The following is a 14,168-nucleotide window of genomic DNA, read 5'->3' on the forward strand; positions in this document are numbered from 1 at the left end:
AAAAGTAATTATATCCGTTTGGATCAATTAAAAAAACTTGTAAGAGGAAAGTAAAACTTGCTCAGTCATAGTTAGAAAGTAATAGAGGCGCTAGACGAAAGTTAAACCTGGCTTACCTGGGTTCTGACATTTGGCCTGGCACTCCGCCATGCTGTAGAAGTTGTTGGCATTACCAAAGCAGCCGCCGTAGTAGAAATGTTTGCACTGCTGACTCTCGGTGTGGAAGAAGTAACGTGTCACCAGCCCTCGACAGGGACCGGGAGCTTCAGACAGATGACACGGGTTCTTCTCATCTAAGAGAGGGAGAGGGAGAAAAACCAAAGAGAAGACTTTAAGTTCCCATGAAATCAAAATAGATGTTCTTGGTTGTTTTTTTTTAAGTGATAATCCAGAAGATTTTCATTTAAATAAATGTCTGCAAAATGAGGTCACACAATGGTGATTGAGCTTATGGCCCACTGATGAAAGCCTTTGCATTTGCAGTATTACAGACTGGGTGACAAGCAGCGCCCAGTTAGTGACGCGTTTTCCATCAGCCAGCAGTGGTAGGTCTGCCAGAGAGGGTAGGTGGAGCTAAGCAGCTGCTTTTCCGGTCTCTGCAAGTGTTGCGAGTAAACCGTAATCTACTATGGCTGAACAAACAAAGAAAAGAGCAACAACACTTAAAAAATAAGTGAAAATCCTAAGAAAAAGAAATTGGACGCTCAGATGAAGGCAAACAGTCTAAAAAGGAAAGCAACCGTCAGCGAGGAAAATCAAGAGTTACAACCGGAGCCAACCGTGGACGTCACACATGCAGCACTGTCTGGATATCTGGGAAGTGTGCTCCCACAATTACCATATCGCTAAACGTGTCGCCAAAGAGAACGAAACTGAGATGTTTGAGATTACAACTTTAAGTGACATGTGACTTGTATCTATCATCACCTTAATGCCAGTATCTGCCACAATAATGACATAAAGTGATTTTCTGAATCGTATATTATTGTTTTCTTATTTCCTAGAAAACATAGTAAAATGTTTATAATTCATCCAGCACTGATTTTTACTGATTTGGGGTCTAATTAAACACTTTCTCAGACAGACTTTAATGTCACTCCAACATGACAATATGATGGAGCACCTACAAGCTAGCTAGCTGATTAGCAGTCCCTGCTTGCAAACATTTTGTCCTGCTTTTCTACTGGAGTTGTAATTTTGCCTACATTTTTCAGACACAGTATCATCGCGTTTTGTAAATGTTTTTTTAAAATTAAAAACGTCCATATCCCACATCAGTGTCAGTGTCTAAAGACAGCGCGAAGGACACACGCAGAGGTGAGGAGAAAGATCAGCTCGCTGTGTGATTAAGGCCAGAATCACTTGTTGACACAGCTTTCTGTTAGTCTACAATAAATGGAATAAAAAGAGCACTCTGTTAAATGGAAGCTTTGATATTGATCTGTCCCTTAAATCGCCAAAATACACGTCCTTAACTTTGATTGAAACATAACATTAATGCTTTTGCTACTGAGTCCTGAATAAGAGTCAAACAGACGTGCCAAACTGGCTTACACACTTTCTTCTTCACTTTGTTTGTATTGATCAGCGTTCTTCAGCGTTTGTATTTTTCTGAACTAAAAGCTCCAATGACTCTGACATTGACTTTCCTTAAGAAAGAAGATCGAAAAACAAAATAAAAACAAAAAGAGGACGACGTGCTTCACCGCCCCGGCGAAGTTTTCAGTTTTACCACGATGGATCTTAATTGTACCGAGCAATTAATCACTTAAAAGTTTGAAATATCTTACAATAGTTTGTGATCGTATTTTTGCGTTAATATAAACACATTTGAAGGAGACCACTGGGTTCAATCCAGTCCATTGAAAAAGCCTTAAAAAGAAGGGCAAGACCAAAGTAGGGACACAATAATGGACACATATGGTAGGAAGATATAGTGACTCAAAGCCTGTGCAGTGTACTGTATAAGGTCAGGCCATAACATTACAATCGCCGGCCACTTGGTCACAGTCAGCCCACTTCCTGTCCCCGCAGCACTGTGACATTTTCACTCCAGTCAGGTCTCAGAGTCTCTCCCAAGCTGAAAGTCGACGCTTCCAGCAAGAACGTCCTGACTCCCTGTGCTTGTCCCCAGTCAGCCACATCACTCTCTGAAATGTGTTCCTTCTCTGCTTTCCTTTCTGTGCCTTCTCTTCCCTCAGCTCCCATGTTTCACTTCTTACGCCTTGTTGCATTCATGATCACCCTCGGGTCTTGTAGTTTTGGGATCAGGGCTCTAAGTTTGATGTTCATCTTATACCCTGCATGTCTCACTGGTTACTGTAGGATTGTGTAATCGCACTATATTTCCTCCTGTTGGCTCCTGTTCCAACCGTTATGCTTTCATGAGGGAAATTTAAGTGTTCATATCTTCCCCTTCTCGAGAACTCGACAGCAGTGTTGTTGTCTTGGATTGTCAGGAACCCTGCTGTTTATTTGAATAAGCCATTACAAAAGCTTTAAAAAAATGTTCAAGCTCCTGACAGGCTCACGCTTGATTTGAGGCTGTAACAATCACAACCATGATGTGAAATGCATCACTTCCAGTGGACTGGGTCTGTTTAGAACAGACTTCATTTTCACTGAGACAGGTGCAGCCTGACAAGCCGTGACTGGATGATCAACAACATCAGAGTGCGTCCAACCATGGCAAGTGTACTGGACTGTACGGCCGCCCGAACAGATGGATAATGATTTCTTGTTTTTTTAATATGGCAGTTATGTACCCACCTGTGGATGAGTCACTACAGACTCACACTGTGAACCTAGACCCCCGACATTTGTTGGGTTTTTTTTTACTCTAGATGAGATCCCAAAGTTTCAAACAAACGCAAATGCTTGGCTTTATTTTGGGAGCCCAAAGTGATGCACAGTGCATATAAAACATTTTCATTCCATGGATGGTGCCGCCTTAAAAAGCTTTAGTTTGTATCGTATTTCACCGTGTTTAAACATCATATTGCTTCAATAAAGAGCTTTTGTACATTTGAGTTAAGGAAAAATGGTTCCAGAAACATTCATGACAATAAAGCTTTTGAACTGAATGTTTCTGTGTTATATTAATCTTCTTAAAGGGACTAAGGGGGAAATTAAAGGGGACACATGAGGATAGAAAATGAATGGATTACACGACATTGTCATATACAGTTTGCAATGCCAAACAGTAATCTGTTAAACATCAATTTGAGAGGACTGCCTGACTGCAGATGTTTCACATTCTGTCCTAACAACATGTGGTCATCCATCTATCCATTATCTATACCACTTATCGTCTAAAGGGTCGTGGAGGGTCTGGAGCCGATCCTAGCTGTCATCGGGCGAGAGACAGGGCTACATATCTAATCATCTAATGCTAAATTATCTGTCAACTTGAATAAAGGCCATATATTCCAACACAGACCAGAACATTACCATGTTTTGTCAAAAATGTAACAAAACAAACGAGGACTTACAACCACATTTTTAGCATGCATAATGCTGCCCTATATCAAAAAATATAGCAAGTCTGTCAAATAATTAAAAAAATGTATCAGAAAGGTAAATATTCTGCATTAAAGCATATTTTTTAACATACCAGCTTGTTAAATCTCAATCAGATAGAGGTGATTAAAGCTCCTGTGAGGAACTTTTGGTTGACGTTGGCGCCCCCTGTGGACAAAGCGGTACCTCTTATCTCTTTGCTGATCTTCTCCTGCACATGTACACGGTCCTATTTTTTAACAAAAAATCCCACTCTGCTTTCCTTAAACATGCAAATGTATCAATCGCTGTGAATCTTTGCTGTCGAAAATATACAAAAAAGGCCGATTTGGCAGAGCGGAGTTAACCGCCTCGTCTGACACTAACCCCCGGCTGTGGCTACAGGCATTAAAAATAACTATATAGAAACAATCAATCTTATTGCTGATGATCTTGTTTGCTTTTGTAACTCATATAGAGGCATCAGTATTCATTTCAGTCCGTTTACCAGCTCAAAACACCTCACAGGAGCTTTAATAATGATGCCACTTTTGTAAGTTTGTACAATAATTGACGATGTTGTGACGCTTACAATTAGTACAGAAACAGTCAGTCTACACTGTCTCTTTTCATTCAAAGCATTGATCCTAACTATGTTTACACTTCTTACGTGACCTCTTTCCACTGTGTCATACTTGGTGTAGACTTTAATGAACATGATTCACAAGAACGGCTATTCATCTCCTCTCTGTTGTGTGATGCTCATTTGAAGAGACAGTACAAGAGGGATATGTAGCAGCTGCATCCATGTGAAATAAAAAGGTAGATAGAGAAACTGACTGCGGAAGAACAAGTAAGGTAAGTAAGGGAGACAGGAGTGATGCTGTTGCTAGAGCATTTTAGGGGTAACAATTTTGCAGGATGTCTAAAACCACTCCCAGCCTGGGACAGTCAGGCCATTTTTTTTGCTGTAACAACATACAGATGGTGGCTGAGGCAGTTTGAATAAATCCTGCCGAGTCAAAGAAACACCAGGAGAAAGAGAATAGTCTGGCCTCAACGCAAAGGTCAATAACACATTGCAGGCGGGGAGCGATGGAAAATGACCGGCTAGACACAGCAGTGGATGTTAAACAGGACATCTTTAAGGATTCTGAAACAGCACAGAGCATCAGTCATCGCCACACAAAGGCCAAGAACGTTATTGCTGACTGTTACTTTGAGAGACGTTAAGAAAATCCTTAAAAGGAAGAAAAAAAATTGCCGGGCTTTATTTTAGGAGGACATAACAGACATTTTTGGAAACCAGTGCAGATCTTTTAAGAACAGCACAGGTGTTTCACCGAAGAGGGAGGCACGGCAGAACAGCTTACAAAGAAATGATCAAGTCGCAATCCAACGCAGGTGTGCCACTTGAAAATACATCAGGTTCGGATGGAATATCTGCACCACAATGATGGGAGGAAACAATTCTGTCTCCAGTCATCTTTGAAACCACTTGCCAGAGATCACAGTGCAGCGCTGCATCTGTCACTCGTAACACCTGTGTTTGTGAGGTGTGCAAACAGCTTCCTCGTCTACGGGGGATTTAGCCTGAGACAAAAATGGATAAAAAGAGCTAAAACTGTCTGTTTTGCAATGTTGCACCAAAACAGGACTCTTACAGCAGGATTTAAAGGTTATGCAACATGTCCAGCAGTCAAAGATAGCATGCAAATGTCATCAGATTGCCTGAGAAGAAATCAGGAAAGACTTCCACTTTGATGATGCCCTATTGACACATCAATCCCTCTCTACTGCTACTGCACCTGATGCCAAGACATGGCAGAAAAAACATTGTAGAGAATCATAATACGCCTTGTTTGCTGGAGGGGCCTTGAAAACAGCTTTACAGACGTCTCTTAACAGTGGTCTATGGGTAAATTCTTCTTTGGGCTGCATGCTGCTGCAATACTCTGAGTGGCCACTGGGAAAAATTCTCTGCTCGGGATGCCTTTCCTAAAAACTACATTTACAAAGAAAATTTGTAGTTATTTGTTGCTATTAAGGCCATAGCGGACACCATCAGCAGTTAGATTAGCCACTGCAAGCACCTCCACCCAGTGAAGGAGCTTTTGCTTTTGTCAGGGCTGGGGAAAAGACAACATTAGTGGCTCTGCTGGCCTGCTAGCAACGGCACAAGGCTGGGAACTGGAAGTTGACCTGGGGAAACAACTGAAGTTTCCAGAAACTGTGGCCGTAACAGCGCTAAGGCCAGACGTGGTTCTGATTATAGAAGGCTCCAAGCAGGTCTTTCTATTAGAGCTCATCGTTCCCTCGGAGGACCGCATCGAGGAGGCCAATGAGAGGAAGAGGGCATAGTACACTGAGCTTGTTGAAAAGTGCAGAAACAATGAGTGGCGAGCGAGGTGCGAGCCCATTGAGGTGGGTTGCAGGGGGCGCACAGGCCAGTCCCTCTGCAAGGCCTACACCATGCTTGGCATCGCAGGGGCCAGTAGGCAAAGGGCCATCAAGTTGGCCACAAGGTCAAGGTGGCTGTGGATCAGGTGAGGAGAACCGTGGGTGGAGTAGAGCTACCTGAACACAAGCTGGGGCCTGATCAACCCCGGCTGGGTCGCCTGAATGAGGGTGTATGATTGTTGAAAGACCCGAAACACCCAATGACCCCAGGTAACACCACTGATGTGTCCAGGTGCCTCACAAGATGTATCTAAAAAGTGCTCAAAATCTCATATATAGTGTGTTTAACTTGTCCACTAGCCTTATCAAAATGAATAGGTTATCCTTTCAGAAAACAAGTGTCCTCTTTCACATGAGTTTGAATAGACTAGCTAAATCCAGTCCTCATTCTAAGCTACTCTAACCTGTTAGCTGTAGTCTTGTATTTAATGGACACATGTGAGTGGTATAAATCTTCTGATCTGACTTGACAAGAAAGTTTATAGAATATTCCCCCAAATGATGAATCATTGCTTTAAGCTGTCACTGTCCTCCACTAGCTTCTTTAAAACATGCAGTCAACGAGGATTTACGACTAGAAGGTGACAAAAGCTCACCAGAGAGGGTGATTTACCGGCTAACAAGCTGACAAAACCACAGACTCAATCACTCTTGTAAGAAACTCAAGAAGAATTGTGATGACACTTCTGACTTGTGTGTCTGAAGGAAATGCTTCTACCTGTCTAAACTCACACAGCTGAGGACTTATGATGTGGGCACATGAGGATGTTTCACTCTGTTTGGTTTCTCTGTTAAGTCTTTGAATAACCACAATCTGCTGAAGGGTGACAATGATTAAAAACCATCACTCTCACATCTAAATACATTTGAAGAGGTGACTTTGACTTTAAAGCGTGGGCAAAGAGATGTGTCAAAGGGCAGACTAGCACTCTCTCCAGAGCAATGAAGGGATGAATAATTCAGAAACACAATTCTCAAAGCTGTGAAGGTGGAAGAGGTGATTTGTGTTGTGAGGAGGAATTATCAGCCGGTTTAGTTTCAAGTGCGAGAATCATTCAGCCTGTTGTTCCTTTGAGTTTTGGCTCCTCTCCAAAGAGAACCTGAATATTTCAGCAAAGCGGGCTTCAACATTAGATGGCCTCAGATGACTGCTCTGTGGGGGACAGAACACACATTTTCATGTTTGCTTTCATATTTTAGCCTCTTTGAATGTCATACCCAGAGAGATGAGAGAGAAAAGTAAACCTGTTTAGACTATACTTTGTCTCACCGCATCCATCCCTTATCGTGTTTTTTCCCCCCTTCTGTCTATAAACCTTCTGACACCATCTTGGCCAGGCCTCTTGTGAAAAAATACGACCTCAGATTGAAAACATATTTTGGCAGAATAAGTGAACTCAGGCGTAAAAACAGCTGCCACTGGATGGACAGAAGTTGGACAAATAAACTGACCTGAAGGAGTAATGTCAACCCAACTGTATATCAAAAAAGGACTAATATATTCATGATTACTGTGTTACCCTTTCTTGCCTCTAGTAGGTGCTAAAGAGCTAAACAAGCTGGCTGTCACTCTGATGAACAGTTAACTCAGTCACAGTGTCAGGAAGAACCCATGTGCAAACATCCACTGTGCCTGTAAATCGTGTCATTTGTTGTGTATTCTTATTGTTTAGATACATCCTGTTCACAACATGTTTATATCACCATTGCATCAAACGAGGATCTACGCTGTTCAAACTGCAAATGCTATTAAACTCATCTGCTTCATATTTTTTCAGTATCCTTTTCACTCCTCACATTGCACTGTTGTCATACCATGCATACATGCATATGGTAAAGTCGTACAAAATATGATGGAATCAAAGCACCAATTTTACAGAAGGTTAAAGGTCAATGTTTGCAGGCCTTGTTAAAGTGACAATCTCTAGTTTCGTTCTATTTGGCGGCACCATATGGCGATAAACAGCGACTGCAGGAGCACACTTCCCAGATAACCAGACATCTACGGTTGGCTCCCTTTGTTATGATTGTAACTCTTGTTTTCCTGACTGACGGTCGTTTTCCTTTTTGCCTTCATCTGAGTGTCCAATTTGTTTCTTTTTCTTTGGAATTTCACTTATTTTTGAAGTTGTATCTGTAGTCATCGACCTTTTCTTTGTTTGTTCAGCCATAGTAGATTACTGTTTACTCACAACACTTGCAGAGAGCGGAAAAGCAGCCACTTAGCTCCGCCTACCCTCTCTGGCAGACCAACCACTGCTGGCTGACGGAAAACGCGTCACTAACTGGGCGCCGCTTGGGATTTTTTCTGCAAAAGTCACACCCAGTCTGTAATACTGCAGATGCAAAGGCTTTCATCAGTGGGCCATAGGCTCAGTCACCATTGTGTTACCTCATTCGGCGATAGATAGTGACTTAACAGACATTTATTTACATTAAAATCTTCAAGATTATATCTTTAAAAGAGAGAACTATAAGAGTATTATCTTCTTTTTTTATGTTGTCCATTTTTTGTTGTCTCAAAGGGATTATAAATATTACAATCTAATAATGGACATACCTCGAACAAACTTGACCACTATGTCAGTTTATGATTGATATGTGTTCAGTAGGATCATTTCCCAGGATAATGTTGTTATAATGTTGAACTATTGTCGTCTAGGTTGTAAGTCATACAAAAGTAGTTAGTTTGACAAATCATTTTCATTTCACTGCGTCCAGAATGTTGAGCAATGAATGAATAGGTTAAATCTGATGGGACATATTTCAACTTGAAACAACATATTAGATAACCCATTAGCTACTGTAAGATAACAGCGAATATTAGCATATTCCCTTTGTTTATACACAGCAGTAGGACACTACAACATCATCTGTGCTACACACCCTGAAAAAGATGTCATACCAAAATGACTGCAGTGTTAATATGATCACTTGTAACCTAAGTGTTGACTTTTTCAATAGATTAATACAATTCAGTGGTGATGATTGTGTCTGGGAAATAACATTTTTCTGTGGAAAAGTTATCTTTCTGTCCAAACACAACCCGAAACCAATGAGTTGTCAGTAAACTTTACATCCCAACTGAGCTGGAACATACAGTATATTTTATGCTGTTTGCTTTTCGCCTCCTTTCCTGTCGTCTACTTTCTTTTTAACAATGTCTGGCAGACTGAACAGACCCTGAGCTGAGGACAAAAAAAGGGCAACTGTCACAGAGAAACACCTTGTTTGTCTCTGACCTCTTCTGACAGGGCTGTTAAAGGGACATCAGACCAAAGGAAGAGTTTCGGACACAAAAGTTATGACTCACTGGAGTTTCAGTAAAACGTCAGGGAAAAGAGAAATCGCTTGCGTTGGGCTCGGAGATAAAACAAAAAAGTTTCCCAGACAGAAAGCTACAATGTTTCTCACATCGCTACGTGACCTTTACAAAAACATTCTTGTTAAGCTGTCTGTGCCTGTGTGATCACGTTGAAGACACATTACGCAGTATAACTGATGTGTGGAATAAATCAAATTAGCGTGTGTCAACTATCAGTTTCGTTAGTGTGTTCTTTTTTCTGGGAAATGAAATGTCACTGATTTAATGATAGCAGCCATGCTGCAAAGGATGTTATCCTTTGAGGTGTGCTGTGATGACATTTTCAAATGTGTGTAGCTGTTAAATAAAACCCCACTTAGAACAGCCTAGATCACCTTCTCGAATATAGCATGTATCAGTAAAGTTACATTCCCAGCAATTAGCATGCATGTACATGTACTTTTTTTTTATCTCAGATTGTGTGTATCTTTATCACCCTCGGATGTATTAAGTAGTACCTCTCCCGCAAAGCCAGTACAGAGCATGCACGCCCAGGACTGCACTGACTGAACTGGCTGCCTTCCTGCATGCAGAAGTGGGATCCATAAAATTGAATCATACACCTCTTCTAGACCTCTTACTTTTTATTGGACTAAATGCATTAGATTCTGACAATAAAAATGAACTACTTGTGATGCTTACAGGTGCTCATTTCAAGTTATTGTGTAAATAAAGAGTCCCATTTGTGCCAGTGATGATCCCGGAAGTTACTCCATACGGCCAGAAGGCCAACATCACTGTGAGCAGCCCAGTGCTGTTCCTGGGAGTTTGGTACCACTACACGTGATATTTCTTGTATCTATGAAACGCTTCTTTTTCCTTAAGCATTGCATTGGGAACAATACTGTTAAAGGTATGTTTATATTCAGTGACACATTGTGTGCATCCTTGAGGTATGTTTTAAATCCTGCATCCTCTACTTTTTGCAGGCTTACTGCTGCACTTTTTTGTTTTTACCACAGCCTGTTGATTTCTTCAATAAAAATGGCAGCAGCTAAAGGGAACGTGTACTGTGTTGCCCTCATGCTCGTGTGCATCCAGCTACACTTTCACTCATGAGCATGAAATATGCAGGGACAGGCTCATGAAAACATTGCTCAAGAGCTCTAACAGTGTCCAAAACATCCACATGGTCACACACTACAGGCTAAACCTTCTTATTATTATTGAGTATGGAATTGGGACACAGCTTTTCTTTCCATTGTGGTTTTGACTTACAGATACACATATGGAAGTGGGATTTAATATAGATAAAAGTAATAAGAACTAGAGGTTATGCTGCAACACGCCATTTTTGTACAACCAAGAACTTATAAAAAACGATGTAAAAGCGCCCTTTAAATGCCATGGAACTAAGTTTTATAGCTCAGTATAATGCAGTGTAACTTTCATAATGATCAAAGAAAACCTGCACACTCTGAAGCTACAGATTTGTCTTTACAGTGCATATTTGTCTGTGTGACTTCAAACAAAAGGGACGGAAAGATGGATGCATCTTCTGCATAAGACAATGCCTTCAGGATGCAAATTCATTCATGATGTTCTCGTCTCGCTGCATAATGTTTCCCACGGCATGCAATAATGAGGTGAAGGTTATTCTGTGCCAGTGGGAGAAAGCACTTTGTCACTCCACAGAATAACACACCATGAAGATACATTGATAGATGTGTTATGGTTCTATATGTGAGGGTATATTTCACGTTGAGCAGAGAATTAAAGATGTATTGTTTTCCTGCTCCAAATGACAGATCCCATTACACACACCATGCAGCTGTTCTGCAACAGGAAAGGTGTTTCCGTTTTGTGGACGTTCTTTTCTCTCAGCACCACTCAACTCATCTGAAGTTACCGTGCATACTGAACACCAAGAGGTAAAGGGTCAGTTTTTAAAGCTCTGATTGCTTCTCAAGGGTTTTATGATATATTTCTGAGGTCACACTAAATAAAAGCTGCGCGGTAAGTGACAGAATGTGTGCCTGCATTCCAGACTGCACTAAGCAGACTGGCTGAGAAGATAATGCAAAGTCTGCTTTTAAAGTCCATCTTTTAGTCACATTGACCTTTGACCCTAAACGTTTAGTCAGTCTCTGAGCCTCTTTCATAACTCAATCACAACAAATTTCAATGTCTCTAGGATACAGTTACTTTGTGTGAATCCATTTACGTCAGTCTCAAAGAAACACCTTTTAAAGCTGCCACTCAGCTGTGGCATTCAGCCATGTTCTGTATGGAGGAGAAGAGAACTATCAAGCACTGATCATGGTTGAGTAGTTTTCTAAAGAGTTTTTAAAAAAGGAAGACATCATTTGCTTGTGTGTTCATATATCTGCCTCTTTCAAACTGTATTCATCACAGACTATTGGTTAAAATAACTTTTAAAGAAAGGACAGTTGCCTTTGAACACTTACACATCCGTCCCAGAAGCAACCTCTGTGCGGCCCAGCAAGCTTGAATCCAATAGGCAAAACCAGCGTGATACGTATTCTGCCAATCAGGATATCTTTCACAAATCAACACTTTATGTGACACAAATCCGACCACGCTAGTAGCTCTCCAAAACATTTGGCTATTGACAGGCACAGGCAAATTCTTTACTGATAATACGTCTCTGTCAACCCTGAAACGTAAAATTGACAATGAAAACATCTGTTTTAACCCTGCCTGGACAAATACTTGTTCATTTTACCGCCATCTTCAAACGCATAACCATTGTGTTTTATCTGTGCATTGCAGTAGTTAAGAATATAATATTCTGCACCACATTGAGGCAAATCGCAAATAACATTTTTTTCTTTTTCTTTTTTCTACCTTCCTTTGTGTATACCAAAAGCTCAAAAAAAGGCTTTTAAATAGGCTGCTGAGAATGCCTGGCCCATCTACAGTTTCTGGTTTTAAAATCTTGCCCAATTGAATTTCTAATTGAATAGCCCTATACCAAGGTCCCCTCCAATACCAATGGAATAAAATATATATATTACTTTTATCTGAACAATTCTTATCTGCACTGAACTCAGCACCTACCGGGGAACCCTGCTGTACTGCACCTATTCTCCCCACCCATCAAGAATCCAACAAAGTATTTATATCTATGTTCATTTCACTGCTAATGGAGCTAAAAAAAGTCTTTAGTTGAATGCACAGCCTCTCCGCGAACAGGCAGCACAAACAGACTAATATAGGCCTATACAGGTAAATGCTGATGAACACATACAGTGGATACAAACACTACAACCATAAAACGTGTGTAACATCCATGTGTTGTGTTATTTATGCGTGCTGCATGTTTGCCACCCTCTCCTCTCCGTGCGGCATTTACTGCTGTGTTTATGTTCTGGATTGACGTAATTATTCCACAGTGATAACTTGTACCTAATAAAAACTGCATAATGACACATTTTATGGCTTGTAACGAAGGGATTGGCAACTGTTGACCTGAGCAGATGCATATCACCATAGATTAAAAATGTCACAACAATGCTGTCTGCGTGTTATTATACAAACTTGGCCTCTACTTAACCTCATCCTGGAACAGCTCTCGCCTAATTATATATAGCTCAGCAACTTAACTGTGAGAGGTGAGGCTCACCAGATAGATAATAGATACTTTGTAATGGATGAACATGATATTGTCACAATCAACTGGACAAATGCTTGTTAATGGACACAGTGGTAATGGTATGCCTTATTATAGGAACGTTTTCTCAGGCTCAACAAGAAGCCCTCGCCTCTCCTCAGTTGTAAATGGTTAACATTAATAGTTTCCTGGGCTGAGGATTACTGAGCTACATGTAATTAAACTTATAGTTTAATCATATTTTGCAGTAGCTTGCTGGTAGTTCAGCTATGTTTGTAATCGAAGTAGGTAGCTAACCGCTGAAACTACAGACAGTTTTGGGCCATAAAGGGACAGTTATAGTGTTTGTTTTAATATAGCATCTCCCCATTTGACCAGCCCTGTCTCCTTTTCCCTTCATCCTGAACGCGGTGAAGCATGCATTGGCAATGCATATAATTTGAACATTGATGTTTACAAAACCAAGCCTGAAAGTCCTTTCATTCTCCCATGAACAGTTGGGTAATTTTTTGGTCAGTGCTGGACTAGTGAACATGTGGACGCTTTCTCTTATACACTTAATTTTGTGGCATGCTTTGCTGGCATTTTTTAAATGACTTTTTGTTAAAATGCCTCATCCCTTGTGCTGGTGTTTTTTTTGTTTTTTTTAAGAAGTTTGAGCTACTTTTCCGAAGTTACCAAACTAGATTTCTCTCTGGGGTAGTTTTCTTTGGTTCATCTTCTTGCAGTGTGGAGTTATTGGTAGCTTAGGAAAGAACTATCCTCCCCAAACGCTGATGGTTTCCTCCAGGCTTCACACATCCAGATTCTGAGTTGTTTTGATTCACTCAGAAGTTTGGATTAGACACGATCATGGCCGGTTTTATATCATTTAAAATTCCATCTTCAGACTGAGAAATGAGAATTGGGGAATCTTATTGTTTGAAGACTCTGATATTCATCATTACCAATTAATCTAACTTCATTTTATCACCACTTTAGTATGTGTAGCTAATAAATAATACAATAGGGGCCGCCTCCCCTTAAAGTGCCATTTTTTTTCCATTAACAAGACGCCTTAAGGAAAACTGTTGAGAATTAATGTGCTGGCAATGTTCCATTTTAGCTGCATACCAACAGAATGACTCTGTAATAGGATTCTATGCCCAAGGTGGCAATAAAGTCTAATGAGGAACAGCAGTCCTTGGAAACAAAACTAGTCATTTGCTAACAACAACACAACAATGCAAAGCAATAATACATCCATGTCTTTTGTACTGCCATTTGTGAACA

General features: G+C 40.7%; 1 protein-coding gene across 1 annotated transcript in view; it reads right to left on the reverse strand.

Moving 5' to 3' along the window:
• tfpia (tissue factor pathway inhibitor a) overlaps window positions 1-14,168 on the reverse strand; it is a 49,031-nt gene that overhangs the window by 6,410 nt on the left and 28,453 nt on the right. Inside the window, exon 3 of the mRNA XM_069663229.1 lies at window positions 117-293. Coding sequence (XP_069519330.1) covers window positions 117-293 — 177 coding nt within the window. The remainder of the gene's footprint in view (window positions 1-116; window positions 294-14,168) is intronic.

Source organism: Semicossyphus pulcher, unplaced genomic scaffold, assembly GCF_022749685.1.
Source record: "Semicossyphus pulcher isolate SPU_LCO1_2020_fin unplaced genomic scaffold, fSemPul1.0.p SCAF_15, whole genome shotgun sequence".
Lineage (NCBI taxonomy): Eukaryota > Metazoa > Chordata > Actinopteri > Labriformes > Labridae > Semicossyphus > Semicossyphus pulcher.